Source organism: Hemicordylus capensis, chromosome 2, assembly GCF_027244095.1.
Source record: "Hemicordylus capensis ecotype Gifberg chromosome 2, rHemCap1.1.pri, whole genome shotgun sequence".
NCBI classification, from domain to species: domain Eukaryota; kingdom Metazoa; phylum Chordata; class Lepidosauria; order Squamata; family Cordylidae; genus Hemicordylus; species Hemicordylus capensis.
The window spans coordinates 211,293,766-211,310,297 of record NC_069658.1 but is presented as its reverse complement, the minus strand read 5'-3'; the positions used below and the strand labels follow the sequence as shown (position 1 = coordinate 211,310,297).

The 16,532-nt window shown below is 49.4% G+C and overlaps 1 protein-coding gene across 5 annotated transcripts in view; it reads left to right on the top strand.

Annotated features, from left to right (window-relative positions):
- Window positions 1-16,532, top strand: part of DOT1L (DOT1 like histone lysine methyltransferase) — an 89,044-nt gene that overhangs the window by 30,641 nt on the left and 41,871 nt on the right. For all 5 annotated transcript variants that reach the window (XM_053291877.1, XM_053291876.1, XM_053291875.1 and 2 more), the window contains exons 4-8: window positions 6,606-6,669; window positions 6,931-7,159; window positions 8,925-9,019; window positions 9,611-9,673; window positions 15,349-15,404. In XM_053291877.1, coding sequence (XP_053147852.1) covers window positions 6,606-6,669; window positions 6,931-7,159; window positions 8,925-9,019; window positions 9,611-9,673; window positions 15,349-15,404 — 507 coding nt within the window. The remainder of the gene's footprint in view (window positions 1-6,605; window positions 6,670-6,930; window positions 7,160-8,924; window positions 9,020-9,610; window positions 9,674-15,348; window positions 15,405-16,532) is intronic.

The window sequence follows — 16,532 nt, the reverse complement described above, 5'->3', positions numbered from 1 at the left end:
AAGAAATTAGACAGGTTTGGAAGACGACTATACTCCATTGCTTCTTTATTGACCAGAATCACAAACTACCAGGCATACTATGCCAAGTATCAATCCTTTCTTCGGGACCATGTTGCTCCTTTCTTAGATCACCTTCTGGAAGAACAACAGGTCCTGGCCAAGGTCTTCCTTCGGGAGGCCACGCAGGTCTCTAAACAAGAACTGCATGCAATTCACCACTCCATGGAAGGGGCCGCCAAAGTAATGGCAACTTCCGCCGCCCTCCGCCGCCATGCTTGGCTTAGATATTCGGGTCTCATGCCCGATGCCAGGTCCAGAGTCGAGGATCTGCCCTTTGATGGTTCATCCCTATTTGGAGAGAAGACAGATGATACTCTTCAGAAAGCACAGAAACTGCGTAATATAGCCCGCTCCATGGGCCTTCAACATTCCTCAACCCGTCACTATAAATCTCAAAAATGGCAACGCCAATCATACTCCTCTAAACAGTACTGTCAACCCCAGGACAAGTCCTTTCGCTCCAACAGATATCAACCTTACAGAAAGCGCTCCAACTTCACCGGATCCAAAATGCAGCTCCGGTCCAAAGGATCCCAACCCCCAGCCAATGACTTACACCCTCTTCCCTGCTGGGGAACCAGGCTCTCCCCCTTCATTGCCACTTGGGAGAATATCACCACGAACTCCTGGGCCTTGACCATAGTAAGGATGCGTTATGCCATAGAGTTTGCATCAACCCCTCCATACAACCCTCCATTGTCCACTCCACCCACCCCGGCTCTCCTGCAGGAGGTCGACTCTCTACTCTCCAAATCTGTAATAGAACTGGTTCACAATCCACAAACCCCAGAATTCCATTCCAGATACTTTACTGTTCCCAAGCCGGACGGCTCCCTTCGCCCCACCCTGGATCTCCGGGAACTCAACTCTTACATCACCTACCGCAGGTTCCGTCTGGTCACGATTCCTACAATCATCTCCCTTCTGCAAAAGAACCAGTGGTTCGTTTCCATCGATCTAAAGGATGCATATTACCACATTACTATCAGACCTCAGCATCGTTGTTTCCTCCATTTCCAAATAGCACACAACACTTACTAGTTCCGCGCACTTCCTTTCGGACTGGCATCTGCGCCCCGGGTATTCACCAAATGCATGGCCCCGGTGGTGGCAGCCCTGCAACAACAAAATATTCAAATTTTCCCATTTCTCGACGATTGGCTCATGGTGCCTCACGACCCACAATCTCTCCTCAGAGACCTTCACACAGTTATCACCCTCCTCTGATCTGGGCCTGCAAGTGAACGACGACAAATCGAAGCTCACACCCTCCATAACCATAGAATTCTTGGGGATTCTCTTTGATTCTGTGCAATCCAAGAGCTTCCTTCCCCGACGCAGAACCCAGGCCATCCTGGATTTGTCGGCCCACCTACTCTGCCACCCTACTCAAACAGCATGCATGGTGCAGTGCCTATTAGGACATATGGCTTCCACCACCCATGTCCTCCCTCACGCCAGGCTACGAGCCAGACTTCTCCAGCACTGGTTTCTCTCCGTATTCTCTCCCCACGAGGACTCCCTCGCCGTCAAACTGACGCTTCCGCCTCTGGTTCTGCATTCCCTTCTATGGTGGACAGACGAGGCCAACCTCATCGTTGGCTCCCCCTTCTGTCCTCCCCGTCCAGCCCTCCTACTCACCACGGATGCATCCCTGGACGGTTGGGGTGCCCATGCCAACAATCACAACATCCACGACATCTGGACCCCGGCAGAAGCCTCCCATCATATCAATTATCTCGAGCTCTTAGCGATATTCAAAGCCTTGAAGGCCTTCCTTCCCCTGATATGGGGCTCCCATGTCCTCGTCCAGACAGACAATACTACCGCCAAAGCTTACCTGAACAGGTAGGGTGGCACCTCTTCCACCCCCCTCCTATTCCTGTCCATGGACCTATGGCTTTGGTGCATTCACCATGATATCACGCCCTTGGCGGTTCACATACAAGGACAGGACAATGTCACGGCGGATAGGCTCAGCAGGACTCCAACAACGTCCCACGAGTGGCAGCTACATCCCCCCTTGCTCCGCTCCCTCTTCCGCCGTTGGTTCCTCCCAGATGTAGATCTCTTCGCGTCAGAAGCAAATGCGCAATGCCACCAGTATTGTTCCCAGTCCGGGATCGGACCCAATTCCCTGGGAGACACGGTTACCCTGCCTTGGACGAACCGCTTCGTCTACGCCTTCCCTCCAATCCCTCTACTTCCTTGAGTCCTTCCGAAGATATCCCAGGATCTCCCGTGATGCATCCTCATCGCCCCATGGTGGCCCAGGCGACCCTGGTTTCCCCAACTCCTTCGTCTATCTAACCATCAATATCACCGCTTCCCGGACATCCCTCACCACCTCTCCATGCAGAACGGTCGCCGCCTCCATCCAGACCTACAGCATCTCCACCTCACAGCCTGGCACATAGTCCCGCCCTCCTGGCGGACCTGCTACAAATAGTCCAAGCCTCGTGCAAACCCTCCATAGTCTCCTCTTATTCTCACAAGTGGACCCACTTTCTAGCCTATCAACAAGACAGAGACATTCCCCTGCTCTCTGTTTCTGTGGAACATATCTGTGCCTACTTGTTATCTCTCAAGCAGGCCGGACTTAAAATCTCATCATTGCAGGTCCACCTGGTAGCCATAGTGGCTAACTCCCCCGCCTCCACACCCTCGTGTTTCCAGCACCTCACTGTCAAGCGTTTCCTTGGTCTCACTCGCCTTTATCCGGATCCTCCAGTCATGGCTCCGGCTTGGGACCTGACCTTGGTCCTCTCTTCACTGATGAACGCTCCCTTCGAACCCATGGCTACAATTTCTCTCGACCTTCTTTCCTGTAAAGTGGCCTTCCTCACGGCTATCACCTCGGCCAGAAGGGTCAGTGAACTTCCTGGGCTCTTAGAGTTGACCCTCCTTACCTCACCTTCCACAAGGAAAAGGCCGTCCTGTGGCTGGACATTGCCTTTCTTCCAAAAGTAGTCACTTCATTCCACCGCTCTCAACCTATCTCCTTACCTGCATTCTTCGCTGAGCTGACAACGGCGGCCGAACGCTGCCTCTGCACCTTAGACGTCCGAAGGGCGCTTGCCTTTTACGTCGACCGCACCTCTGCCTTTTGGACCTCCAATTCTCTCTTTGTGTTCCACTATGGCCCTAACAAGGGCAAACAAGCCTCTGCACAGACTATATCCAGATGGGTGGTCCGCACCATCTCCCTAGCATACCCAATCGCCAAAAAGCCGCCTCCGCCCTCTCTTAAAGCACATTCGACAAGGGCGGTTGTGACATCTACTGCCTTTGAAAGATCCATTCCTCTAGATGTCATCTGCCAGGCGGCTACGTGGGCATCTAAGCACTCCTTTGTACACCATTACGCCCTGGATGTCCAAGCCAGAAAAGGCATGGCGTTTGGCAGGGCGGTGCTACAACCCATCTTCGCCTGATCCCGCTTCCAGGTGAGCAGGTCACGGGTGCAGCTTGCTATGTGCCCATTCGTGTAAAGCACAGAGACCACGTCGAAGAACGACAGGTTGCTTACCTGTAACGGGTTCTTCTAGTGGTCATCTGTGCTCTTACACACCCACCCATCCTCCCCTCTTCTCATGTCTTTTCTGCTAGTCTCTTTCAGAATTGCGGACTCAGAAGACTGGAGCGGGAAGCCCGCGCAGCCGCCTGTATACCGAGGGGGTTAGGGTTACTGCCAAAAAGCAGTTCTCTAGCTTGGAAGCTCCGATATGGTCTCTGCGCAGGTGCAAAGCCCATTTGTGTAAGAGCACAGATGACCACTAGAAGAACCCAAGTTACAGGTAAGCAACCTGTCGTTCTTGCTGGCTTCCCCAGGACCAGCAATCCTCTCCACTCTACAACCCCCCAATTATTGATTTGTTAGATGAAACAGTGCAGATTGTGCAGACGACGTGTGCTGCACGTTTGCTTACCTTGCATGGTCTATTGGGGACCCACTATCCCGGCTTCACGGTTTTTCTTTCTCCCAAGGTGCTCGGTGCGTTTGGGATCGGTCCGGGGTGGTGGCTTTCCAGACTGCCTCCCTAGGAGCTTCTTCAAAAGCTTATTGGGTTGTCCTTGATGAGAATTATTTTATTTTATTTATTAAATTTACACCCTGCCCAAACTTACGTCTCTGGGCAGCTAACAACAATTAAAACACACATAAAAGTTAAAACAATACAATAAACTGTAACTACTAATAGTGGTAGCTGGCATTTGTGCAATGCTTTTCCGAGGTTGGTTTAAGTGATTCAGGGCCAAACGACACCTTCACCTAGAGAGATTTTGCAAGAATATGGTGACAAGCCTGGCGTGGGCTGTGTTTGCAGGCATCATAACTTGTAACCTCAAGTCTGCGGACCGGTGGTGGTCCACAAGGGTACTTCAGGTCCCTTGTAAGGGGTGGGGAGATAAAGGTAATGTAATACCACTACTGCTAGTATTAGACTTAGTATTCTGGTTCATGAAATGCCCACTTAAATTTGTCCATACAAATTGCTCAAATTTCTACAAATAAAATCATTCCATTTTACGAGAGGGGCCTCATTTATCCCAGCAGTGATTAAGTTGTCGCTGAAGTTTATCCCTTATTTTTTTATGGTGCCCAGTTGGGGCCTTGTAGTAATTTTGGCCCACTGGGAGCTGTACAGTCTAAATTTATTAGAGCTGTTCTTCAAGTTCCCCCCTGCATTCCCAATTCTCTTACCAGACGAGAAGTAGGTCTCGCTAGGGTTGAATCGGATTACCGGACCTGTGTTATAAAGTTTTGGTTAAGACTGGTTTTTGCCAATGTAGGCCTGGCTTCCTTGGTAATGACTGATGGCTTTAATCATAAGTGGAAGACCTTGGTTAACAATAAACTTCTTCAATTTGGGTTCTCCCATGAGGAAATTCTTAGGTTAGGATATGATCAGGCCTGGCAAGTTATTAAGCAGCGTATTGCCGATATAGAGTTACAAGCGTATACAGCCCGTCTAAGGAGTGGCATCTATCTGGGGAAACAACTTTTTAATTCCAAACCGGCAGCATATTTAGATAATATTTTTATCCCTGAATTTAGGTGTCTATTTACTCTTGCCTGCCTAAACGCCCTTCCGACGGCTGTTAGGGATGGTAGATATAAAGGGATTCTGTTTAATTTAAGGATTTGCCCCTGTGGAATGGGTGCCATAGAAACTACCCCTCATGTTATTTTATAGCGATGCTCGTTTAAAACTAATTTCTCCTCTTTGGGGGAAATTTCCAGGCCACTCTGATGAATTTTATTTAGAGTTTTTGCTACCTAACTTTTGTAAAGAGATCACTTTCAATGTGGCTAGGTTTTGCTACATTGTTTGTATTACACACTTAGTTTTATGTAATGTCTTTGTTGTACTGCCTGATCTATGATCATAATAAAGTTTATTCTATTCTATTCTACTACTGCTAATCATGATGATATAATCCTGTGTGTCTCTTGTACTCATGCCATCCTGTTCTAGAGGGTCCTCCAACTCTCAGGAGCAGATTTTTTTTTTTTTTGCTGGGGGGTGGTGGAAATTGGGCTGAAGGAAGTGAGGAGTTGAAGAACATTGCCTCCCTTTTCAGTCTTTGCATTAGAGAACAGTTATCATTTCCCCACTGATAAGCCTACTGCAGGTAAATGTTCTGTGATGAGTACAATATGTTTGGGAGTGAGCAGAATAAATTATTAGAAATGGCTGAGTTTTTAATACCCCTTGATATACGAGTTTGACTCCCGTCAGCCATAGGCTATGTTGAAAACAGCTTGCTTATGTGGTGGTCTGCAAAAGCTTTCACTGATGGTGTCGTGGTCTGCATAAAGGAAAAGATGGGCAACCACTGCCGTAGAGAAGCCCTGGAAGGCTGGTTGGTGGTGGGGCCCCCGTTGTACAGATGGGAGAGAAACTGGCTTGCTTAAAACTACCTGATGGGTTTGCTGCAGGGGCAAGATTTGAACAGAGGGCTTCCGGATTCCTAAGTTGGGCTCTTGGCCATCGTGCCGCACAAAGCACTAGTGGGCAAGTTGCTCGAAAGAACATCTCGTCTGTCACTGCACAGCTGCTGGTAGTGGGGTGAAGGTGGAACCACATTCTGCAGTCTTGTTGATGTTAATAGAACCTCCAGGTTCAGGGGCAGTCTCCCCCTCAATACCAGTTGGAAGAGAGCAGCTGTGGGAGAGGGATAGGCCTTCATGCCCTGCTTCTGGGCTTCCCAGGGGCACCTGGTTAGCCACTTTGGGGGGAAAGGATGCTGGTCTGGAAAGGCCTTGGTCTGATCCAGCCGGGCAGTTCTAACGTATACATCACTCTGGGAGCTCCAAGTGTGGAGTAGCGAATAAACATCCAAAATAAAAGCCCAAAGTCTTAGATGTTGCTGATTCTGTTGGCTTCTCTGGAGCTTGTGCGGCGGACCCACAAGACTACCTGTAGCACCGTGCACTTTCAAAGAAAGCGTTTCCTCTGCTCAACTTTAATGGAATCTTAATTTGCACAATTGATTAACTGTTTCTCTCCCCCCTCCTTGCTTTCCCCCCACCTTTCCAGCTTTGAAAGCATGCAACGGCTTTGTGACAAATACAACCGTGCCATCGATAGCATTCACCAATTGGTACGTGTTCCATGCCGTCCCTTTGGGGGGCACTTGGCTTTTGGGCTGGCAGCTGGGTTCAAGTTGGGACAAACCCCGGCCTTTAGCCCTTGTAGCAAGGGATGATGGGAGTTTTCATCCAACACCATCTGGTTGCCCAAGAACAAGACCCCCTGTCTTAACCATGGTTAGTGGAAACTGTGGTTTTGCACCCTGGTTCGCAGCCAATACTTAAACATGGTTTTTGACATGCTGTCTTCCCTTCCTCCTTTTTTCCTCCAGTGGAAAGGAACCACTCAGCCCATGAAGCTCAATACCCGCCCCTCCAATGGGCTCCTCCGCCATATCCTCCAGCAAGTCTATAACCACTCGGTGACCGACCCAGAGAAACTCAACAACTATGAGCCCTTTTCCCCAGAGGTGTACGGAGAGACGTCCTTTGACTTGGTGGCCCAGATGATAGATGAGATCAAGATGACGGAAGACGACCTGTTTGTCGACTTGGGTAGTGGTAAGCGATGGCCGTCCCTGTCTCTCGTCTCCCCGCATCACGCCACCTTCTGCAGAATTGTCCTCTAGCCTGTCTGTGAACAAGCAGAGTGCACAATTTATGTGTACCCCACCCTGTAAGATTAAAATCCTCACAAGGGCAGCTTCCGGTTTGCTTGGAAAGCAAGCCCCGCACACTGCATACCAATTAAGGATAGCAATCCGTTCTTTAAAAAAGCCAAGAGAATCCACAGGATGGAGCTGTGGCATTCTGTTGAAGCAAGGCACTGAATTGGTGGTGCTTTAGTGACTGGAGGCCCTCCCACTGTTCCCTCTAACAGGGGTTTCCAGATGTCGACTACAACTCTCAGCATCCCCAGCTGCAGTGGCCTTGAGCTGGGGATTCTGAGAGTTGTAGTCAACAACATCTGGAAATCCCTTTTAGTGGGATCACTAGGCCCTCCTCCGCTCCATTACTGGCAGACCTTTCTGCAACCTGATCAGCAAATAAAGGAAGTAGCAATGTGTCTATGCAAAAGTGGCTTCTCTCTCCCGCTGTGTGGCGCCCCCGCCCCCGCCCCCCCATACAATTCATTCCCTAAGAGGCAAGGCTACAACACCTGGGGCTTTTTAGTTTGGAAAAGAGGTAATTATGAGGAGACATGGTAGAGGTTTATGCATGGAGTAGAGAGTGGACAGAGACCTTTTTCTCCCTGTCTTACCACACCACAACCTGGGGTCATCCCATGAAACTCATGGCCAGGACATTTGACAAAAGGAATGATTTCTTCACACAGCACATAATTAATCTATGGAATGCTCTGCCACAGGATGTGCTGATGGCTACTGGCTTGGATGGCTTTTAAAAGGGTCTTGGAAAGATTGATGGAGGATAGGTCTATCAATGGCTACTAGTTTGGTGGTTATAGGCTACCTCCAGCCGCAGAGGCACAATGCCTCTCAATCCCAGTTGCAGGGGAGCAACTGCAGGAGAGAGGGCACGTCCTCACCTCTTGCCTGTGGGCTTTTCAGAGGCATCTGGTGGGCTACTGTGGGAAACAGGATGCTGGACTGGATAAGCCTTGGGCCTAATCCAGCATGGCTGCTGTTAGGTTCTTAGAAAAGCCCTCTGCTCCAGGTGAACATAAGAACAGGCCTGCTGGATCAAGCCCAAGGCCCATCTAGTCCAGCATCCTGTTTCACACAGTGGCCCACCAGATGCTGCTGGAAGCCTACAGGCAGGAGTTGAAGGGTGCTTTTCATGATCTGAGCCCTGCAGGCTGCATCAGTATGTGTCTGTATTGCAGAGCTGCAGCAATGAAAGGACGCGTTGGCAAAGCAGACCAACTGTGTTCAAGGACCCAGAACACATCTTCTGAAATCCAGGCAGTTGGCACATTCCAAATCTGAACTCTGTCCAGGTTCATAGGGATCTTTTCATCCTCCGGTTCAGAAGCTAACTTCTTAAAAAGTGGTTCAGTAACTGACTTGGATGCACTGCAGTCAAAAGGGTTTGATGTTCTGCATGAAACAGAGCTCTATAAAATGAATACAAGGATAACTAACGTGAAGGTTTTTCAAAAAAATTTTGAGTGCTTAAAAGGGTTTTGCAAACAAAACTAGGAAAATAAAATGTTGCACAACGGAAAGTGGAGGGCCTCGTTACTGAACCTGTCACCACAAATATAAATTTGCAAGCTGATTTGCTTCCTCACAGTGTACTTTTCCTGTCATTGTGCTTGATACAGCACCGCTAACTGTAGCTTGCTCTTTGCTCCCGTCCCCAGGTGTGGGCCAAGTCGTTCTACAAGTAGCTGCGGCCACCAATTGCAAACATCACTATGGTGTGGAGAAAGCTGATATTCCGGCCAAATACGCTGAGGTACGTAGTCCTTTGGGACTTGAATGGGGATCTCTTCCATCATACTGTGCTCAGCTCCCAACACAGGTCAAGGGGCATTTGAGAGGTGCTAATCAAGGCTGTGTGTCTTATCAGATTCTGCCCAAAGAAAAGCTGGATGTTACGAACTGTATGAACTATGCTGTTAGAGCCATATTTAATTCTTTGTGTTATCTAATTTTAACTGGTTGCTGTTTTCATTAAGTTTAATTTTATACTGTGTTTTTCTGTTTTCTTGTGTTTGTGTCCCCTCCCTGAGCACTATTATGTTGGAGGAGCAGGAGGCAAATATTTCAAATAAATAGAATTGAAAAGTGATCTTCACTTTTCTTCCAGTTAAAAAACAGGAGTCCGAGTCTTGATAACAAGCTTTTGTTAGGATCTGCCACGCGTTGCTTCATTTGCCAGTTTGATGAAATGTAGCTATTGATACTGGATTTGCTAATGGAACAGTCTTTTTTAACATTTTGTTTTATCCCTCTCTTCTTCTCTCGCCCCTCTTCTGTCCCTCTCCTTTCATCTCCTCTCTTCGTCTTTCTCCTCTCCTCGTCTCCCTCCACCCTGCCTTTCTAGACGATGGACAAAGAATTCCGAAAGTGGATGAAATGGTATGGGAAAAAACACGCAGAATACACAGTGAGTGATACCGAACCAAAGAGCTTAGCTTTGGAAAACAAATTAAAATCCAACCCTAATCTAGATAAAACAGTGTATGTGTGGAAGGAAGAGGGCTTTCAAAGGGCACACTTGAAGTGTGCTATGTAGGTTCTGATGAAATCTGGTTTGTTTAAAAACCAACCAACCAAACTGGATTTTGAGTCCTCCTGATGGCAAGGTAACCATGCATGAGGGCTTGGTTTTTAAGTACTCAGAAGCCAACGAAGCTTGCAAGTTTGGCTTCTGAATTCCTGGTGTTTGTCTTCTGAAGAGAAGCTTTCCTCCTTAAACTTCAGACTCTCAGGCCATTAGAACTTGGGAAGTGATGCTCTCTTGGGGGAATTTCTACTTGCATCTCCATTATTGAATTTAAAGCTAAAAGCTCCTTGTTGCAATTAACGCAGGCAGATGGCGTTTTTGTGGCTTCCACACGGAAGTATTCTCACCCCCCCCCGCCATCCAGGTATCTTGGGGGCCGGCAAAATGCTTTAGAGGCACTTGATTATTGAGTGGCTGTTACAGGATGTCACTCCTAATGAGGTCTCCCCCTCCCCCTACATGTTCCCCACCTGTCACTTATTTCCCCGTTTCCCTAATAGGCAATAAGTTGCTCAGTTATCTATGTGCATTAGGAGCAGGAATGAAAGCAGACGCATGGGCAAGGGGAAAGGATAATATGCCACTACATTATGCTGAATTTTCCTTATACTCTCTGCCTTGAGGGCCTAGGGAGGTGTGGCCAGGGAGTTGTACTGTCTGCTTCCATCTTCTCGGTTCTTAGCAAAGTTCAGCCTCCTAAAACAAGTGGGGAGAAACTCAAGACTTCGAAACAAGGCCTTGTGGCCCTTGAAACGAACACTTTGATGGGCTAGAGCTCACTGTGTGTGATGATCTGGCCTCTGTGGAACTGTGTGCCACAAGAGATCTGTTTACTCTTTAGAGTCTTTAGTCTTCAGCAGCAACAGGCTAGTGGGTAGTAGCAGGAATCTTTTCTTGCTCTAGGAAATGCCTACACTGACTGGGGAACTGGGCTGAGAGACCGCCAAAGTCCTGTCTGGCTACCATTTCCCCAACTTTCTGAAATTTTACGGGCAGTATCGCATCCAGACTAAGTTAGCTAAGTCCTGTTGAAATTAACGGGATTTGAGTGAGTTGCGGCTAACTTGCCTCATCGGTTTCAGAGGGCTTAATGGTGACCACTGGTCCTAGTAACAGGGAATCCCAGATGCTGTTGACTACAACTCTCAGCATCCCCAGCCGAAGGCCAGTGCAGCTGAGGATGCTGGGAATTGTACTCAAAAGCATCTGGGAATCCCTGTTAGAGGGACCGCTGGTTATGAATAACTGGGTACCACCCTAAAATCCTGGGTAATGCCCTAAATCCCTCGGCGCTAAACTTCTGGAAGTGTTGGCTGCTCCAAGCGCCAAGTGAGAGGTTTGCATCTCCTTTTGAGCAAAGGAGAGAAGTGCGATGGTCTGCATTAAAAGTGCACAAATCTGGCTCAGTCATGCCAGATACCTGCAACTAAGGCTTGAATGGGAGGAGAGCTGGTCTTGTAGTAGCAAGCATGAATTGTCCCCTTTGCTAAGTGGGGTCCACCCTGGTTTGCATTTGAATGGGAGACCTCACGTGTGAGTGCTGTAAGGTATTCCCCCTCAGGGGATGGTGCCACTCTGGGAAGAGCACCTGCCTGCTTGCCTGCAGAAGGTTCCAAGTTCGCTTCTTGGCAGCAGATAGGGCTGAGAGAGACTCCTGCCTGTGCTACTGGTACTATAACAAATATACCACTTTTCAGCAAAAGTTTCCAAAGCGGTTTACATCGAGAAACAAATAAGAGGGCTCACAATCTAAAAAAGAAACGTAAGATAGACACCAGCAACAGCCACTGGAGGAATGCTGTGTGTGTGTGTGGATAGGTCCAGTTGCTCTCCCCCTGCTCAAAGAGAATCGCCACTCTAAAAAGGTCCCTCTTTGCCCACGTAGCAGGGAACTGCGACTTTGGAGAAGCCGCTGCCAGTCTGTGTAGACAATCCTGAGCTAGGGGGACCAAGGGTCTGACCGGGTGGGAAGCAGCTTCCTACGAACTGCGTGGGTTGCCAGCCTGCCTGCCTTGGTGTTAACCAGCGAGGGTGTTGTGGGAGTGTGAGAGCCCCACGGGGCCTTGCCTCAGCCCCCCACCCCAGTTGGTCACTTGGTTGGTCTCCCCCTCCCGCCGTCCCATCCCGTTCAATGGTCTGCACTTTTTGCAACGGAGGAAGGCACGGGATGTGGACTTGCTTGGGGTTGTGTGAGGATGTGTGTAAATATATTGGCTTCCCTGTTTTTAGCGGGAAGTCTTGGGCCTTTGAAAAGCCCCCCCAGCGCCTCCCGTGGCTTTGAAACGGAGCCGCCGCATCCCGCAGCGTTGGATCCCCGCCACTCGGGCCCTGCTTTCCCCCCCCTGCAATTTTATCTTTAAAAATAGCCCTGGGTGCTTTTCCAGGCAGAACAAGCCGTTCTTTGTGAGCCAGGCGTGTTGGACAGAGGCTGCTGGGAGGAGATTGTTTGTGTGGAGTCGGGTGGGGGATGCTATGTCATGCGCGCGGCCGGCCAGCCTGGCTGTGGTGTTTCCCGCCACAGGTCTGGGGCTGTGTTGACTCCCTTTTCAGGCTTCATCTGGAGTCCCAATCGCCGGGGGTGGGGGCAGGGTGGGGGGCCAGACCTCCGGAAGGCTGAGGCGTCCTTAATGCGTGCAGCTTTCCAGTGGCAATTCTTAAATGGCCCCCGCTTGGGCCAGTCGGCCCTCTCTCTTGGCCCAGCCTTGGGCACTGGATGCCGCAGACGTGATTGCCACAGTCTCTGCCAGGTGTGGGCCTTGCCTCTCTCGCAGGGGAAGGACTTGGAAAAGGAAGAGATCGGCTGCCCATATCCACCCTGCCAGTTACCACCTGGGATGATATCATCATCATCATCATCATCATTATTATTATTATTATTACATTTATATCCCGCTTTTCCTCAAAGGAGCCCACAGCGGTGTACTAGATACTTAAGTTTCTCCTCACAACAACCCTGTGAAGTAGGCTAGGCTGAGAGAGAAGGGACTGGCCCAGAGTCACCCAGCTAATTTCATGGCTGAATGGGGATTTGAACTCAGGTCTCCCCAGTCCTAGTCCAGTACTCTAACCACTACACCACGCTGGCTATGCCAGGGCCACTTGATGCTGCCGAGGAAGAGCAGTTGTCTGTTTCAGACTGGCCCCTCCTGTTCACGATTCACTAAGGAGATTAAGTGCAGAGATTAAGTGCTGACCTGGTGCAGAGCATCTGCACCCCTAGTACTCCCTGTCCCTCCCACCCCCGGCAGCAACTGATACAGCTCCCTGCCCCATCTTCTCTCGGCCGGCCGGCCACCACTTTCCGGCATTCCTTTCCCTCTCCCAGCAGTTGCTCGTTAACTCTCGCGAGAGCTGCCACACATGGGATTAGCCACAGGTACGCCTTAGAGAATTAGAGAGATACATGGTTGAGTTCCATGAAATGAGATTGGGGGAGTGTGTGGGGAAGGGGCAGTGGTTTTAACGGAACCTGCGGTATGTGTCGGCGGCTGTTCTAATTATTCCCCTGCCTCATGGAGGACTGCGGGTCTGCTGGGAGTGAGCATGAATGGTCTCCTTTGCTAAGCAGGGTCTGCCATGGTTTGCATTTGGATGGGAGACTACATCCCCTGCTAACTGGGCAAAGCACCTTTTAAAAAAGTGGCGATTCTCTTTATTTAGCAGGGGGAGAGCAACTGGCCCTCTCCACCCCCAGCACAGCATCCCTCCAGTGGCTGTTGCTGGTGTGTCACTTGAGTTTAGATTGTGAGCCATTTGGGGAGAGGGAGCCATTTTTATTGATTGATTGATTTTCTCTATGTAAACTGCTTTGGAAACTTTTGTTGAAAAGTGGTGTGTAAATATCGGTAGTGGTAGTCCTACATGTGAGCACTGCAAGATCCTCCCCTTCGGGGATGGGGCCTCTCTGGAAAGAGCACCTGTCTGCTTGTGTGGGGAGAGGCACCAGAGAGGCCCCATCCCCTAAGGGGAAGATCTTGCAGTGCTCACCTGTAGGACTCCAAGTTCCCTCCCTGGCAGCATCTCCAAGATAGAGCTGAGAGAGACTCCTGCCTGAAACCCTGGAGAAGCTGCTGCCAGTCTGGGTAGACAGTACTGAGCTAGACACTAGCTAGAGTCTGACTCAGTTGAAGGCAGCTTCCTGTGTTTCTGTGTCGTCTGTGCTCCGTGTAGAAGATGGAGGTGTGGCTGTTGCGGGTACCCGACTTCAGTGCCATGGTGACAGCAGAAAAAAATAGTAGTGATGCCCAGATTGCTAGTTGGGGTTAGTTCAGGCTTGCCCATGGATTTCCTTACTATGTTTTTCTATGTTCCTTCCCCAAAGCTCAGAGTGGAGCCCCACTTTCCATTCATCCCACATTCTCGCAGCAACCCTGTGAGGCAGGTTGGGCTCAGAGGCTGTGGCTAGCTTGAAGTTACCCTGTGAGCTTCATGGATGAGTGGATATTCGAAATGGCGTCTTCTCGCTCCTGGTCTAACCCTTGAACCACTAGGCCTGCAAAGCTGCCAGCACTAGAAGTGTCGATGGGGATGAATACAAATACGAAGGACGCAAGCTGTGTTCCCCGTAAGAGGGATTCCCAGATGCTGTGGACTACAACTCCCAGCATCCCCAGCTGCAGTGGCCCTTGGCTGGGGATTATGGGAGTTGTAGTCAACATCTGGAAACCCCTATTACAGGGAACACTGGATTCAAGAAATCTGCGCAGCCCTTGATCTTCAGTCCTGTGATAGCTGCAAGCCTGGGACCCCCTCCACCCTCCCCATTATCTCTTCACAACAGCCCTGTGGCGGCAGGCTAGCCTAAGAGAAAGTGACTTGTGGTCAGGATTTGAACCCAGATCTCCTAGGTCAGAGTCTAGCACTTTCTCCAACATGTCATGAGTAGCTCTAAAAGGAGCCATCTTGACCTACCCCCCAGGGAGAAGGGGTTAATTAATTCTCTTATTTCCGGTCTGCTCCAAATCAGAGAGGAGAACTGGCCTGGTGGTGGTAGCAAGCATGACTTGTCCCCTTTGCTAAGCAGAGTCCACCCTGGTTTGCATGTGAACGGGAGGCTACATGTGTGAGATACTGTAAGATATTCCCCTTAGGAGATGGGGCTGCTCTGGGAAGAGCAGAAGGTTCCCAGTTCCCTCCCTGGCAGCATCTCCAGATAGGGCTGAGAGAGACTCCTGGCTGCAACCTCGGAGAAGCCGCTGCCAGTCTGGGTAGACAATCCTGATGGACCAAGGGTCTGCCTCGGTAGAGGGCAGCTTCCTATCTTCCTAAGTCCACGCCAAGCCACTTTCCTCCTTGCAGGGACCTGTCTGTCTCCCTCTTCTCCTTGTGGATGGAAGCACAACTGTAGAAAGGTGGGCTTCTGCTGGGAGAGGAATGGCCGGGGGGAAAGGGTTGAGCAGTCCTTCCTCTTCTCTTCTTTCTCTCTCTCCCTCAGCCGCTGCTTTTGAGATATATTTGAGGAAAGGGGGGCCATAATTATATCTGTGATTCTAACGTTTTTGTCAAGGAAAACCCCTGAATTTCAAAGTCCCATTTTTCTCTCCTTCTCTCTCTAGCTGGAAAGAGGGGACTTTCTCTCAGAAGAGTGGCGAGAGAGAATTGCAAACACAAGGTACGGTGCCTGTGGATTTCTTTCAGAGCGTCCGTGCGTTAAGTATGAGGGATGTCGAATATTTGTGTGTGAGATATATATAAAAACCACCACCACCCCCACCACCACTCTAGCCAAATCTCCTTGGCTTGCAGAGTGGACTTCAATCACAAATGGGTCTTCTAGAGGAAGGCTATTAAAACCCCACCCCACTGTAAATGTGATATTGTTCCCTCAAAACTCTCCCATGGTGAGGTTTGTCCTTTATCCTGTCCACTCCTGCTGTGGGATGCTAGCAGGTGTTGTGATCCCCATGGAGGGCAGCGGGAGAGAGAGAGAGAGACGGTATTCAGGAAGGCAGTTCTCCAACCACCACTTCTCTGACTTGGCCATGAGGTCTCCCCCCTCCCCCGGATTTGTGAAAAACCGCTAAAGACCCATCTTTTTAGAGGGACTTTTTAATGCTTTATCTGCTGCTCACATCTGGTGGGTTTTAACGTCTTCACAGGCTACCCTTAAATTTGGTTTCTATTCATCTTGGATTTTTAAATTTGGTTTTCTGTTAATCTTATATTTTTTATGTTTATCTGTTTTACCAATGTTGTGAGCTACCCCAGGTAGTGCACTGGAGAGACAGGGTATAAATATTTTAACAAAACAAATAATGACAGAAGAAATTTACCTTTTGGGCTAAGACTCGAAGGGGGACTGCCTGCTTCCTTCCAATTTTCTTCAAAAGCACACTTGCTGATAGCCATTTAGGTGAAACTTCCAGGTTGCCCAAACATCAGTTAAGCATTGCCGTTATATTAGCAACATATGTCTGGTGGTTTTATGAGTCTTCTGTAAACGCACACGAGGAAAAAATAACACCACCCATATCTTCTCAAGTTTTAAAGAGAGTTTCCTTATGGCCAGTGAATTTTGAGAGAGATAACTAGGTGAAATATTTTTCTGTCCTGCCTTGCCAACTCTGTGTGTGTGCACGCGCGCACGTGCGTATGTTTGTGTGCGTGCGCACGCACACACACACATACATTTCACCTGCTAACTGAGCAAAGAGACAAGTTTTAAAAGTGGCAATTCTCTTTATTGAGCAGGGGGAGAGCAACTGGCCTTTTCCATCCCCAGCACAGCAGCCCTCCAGGG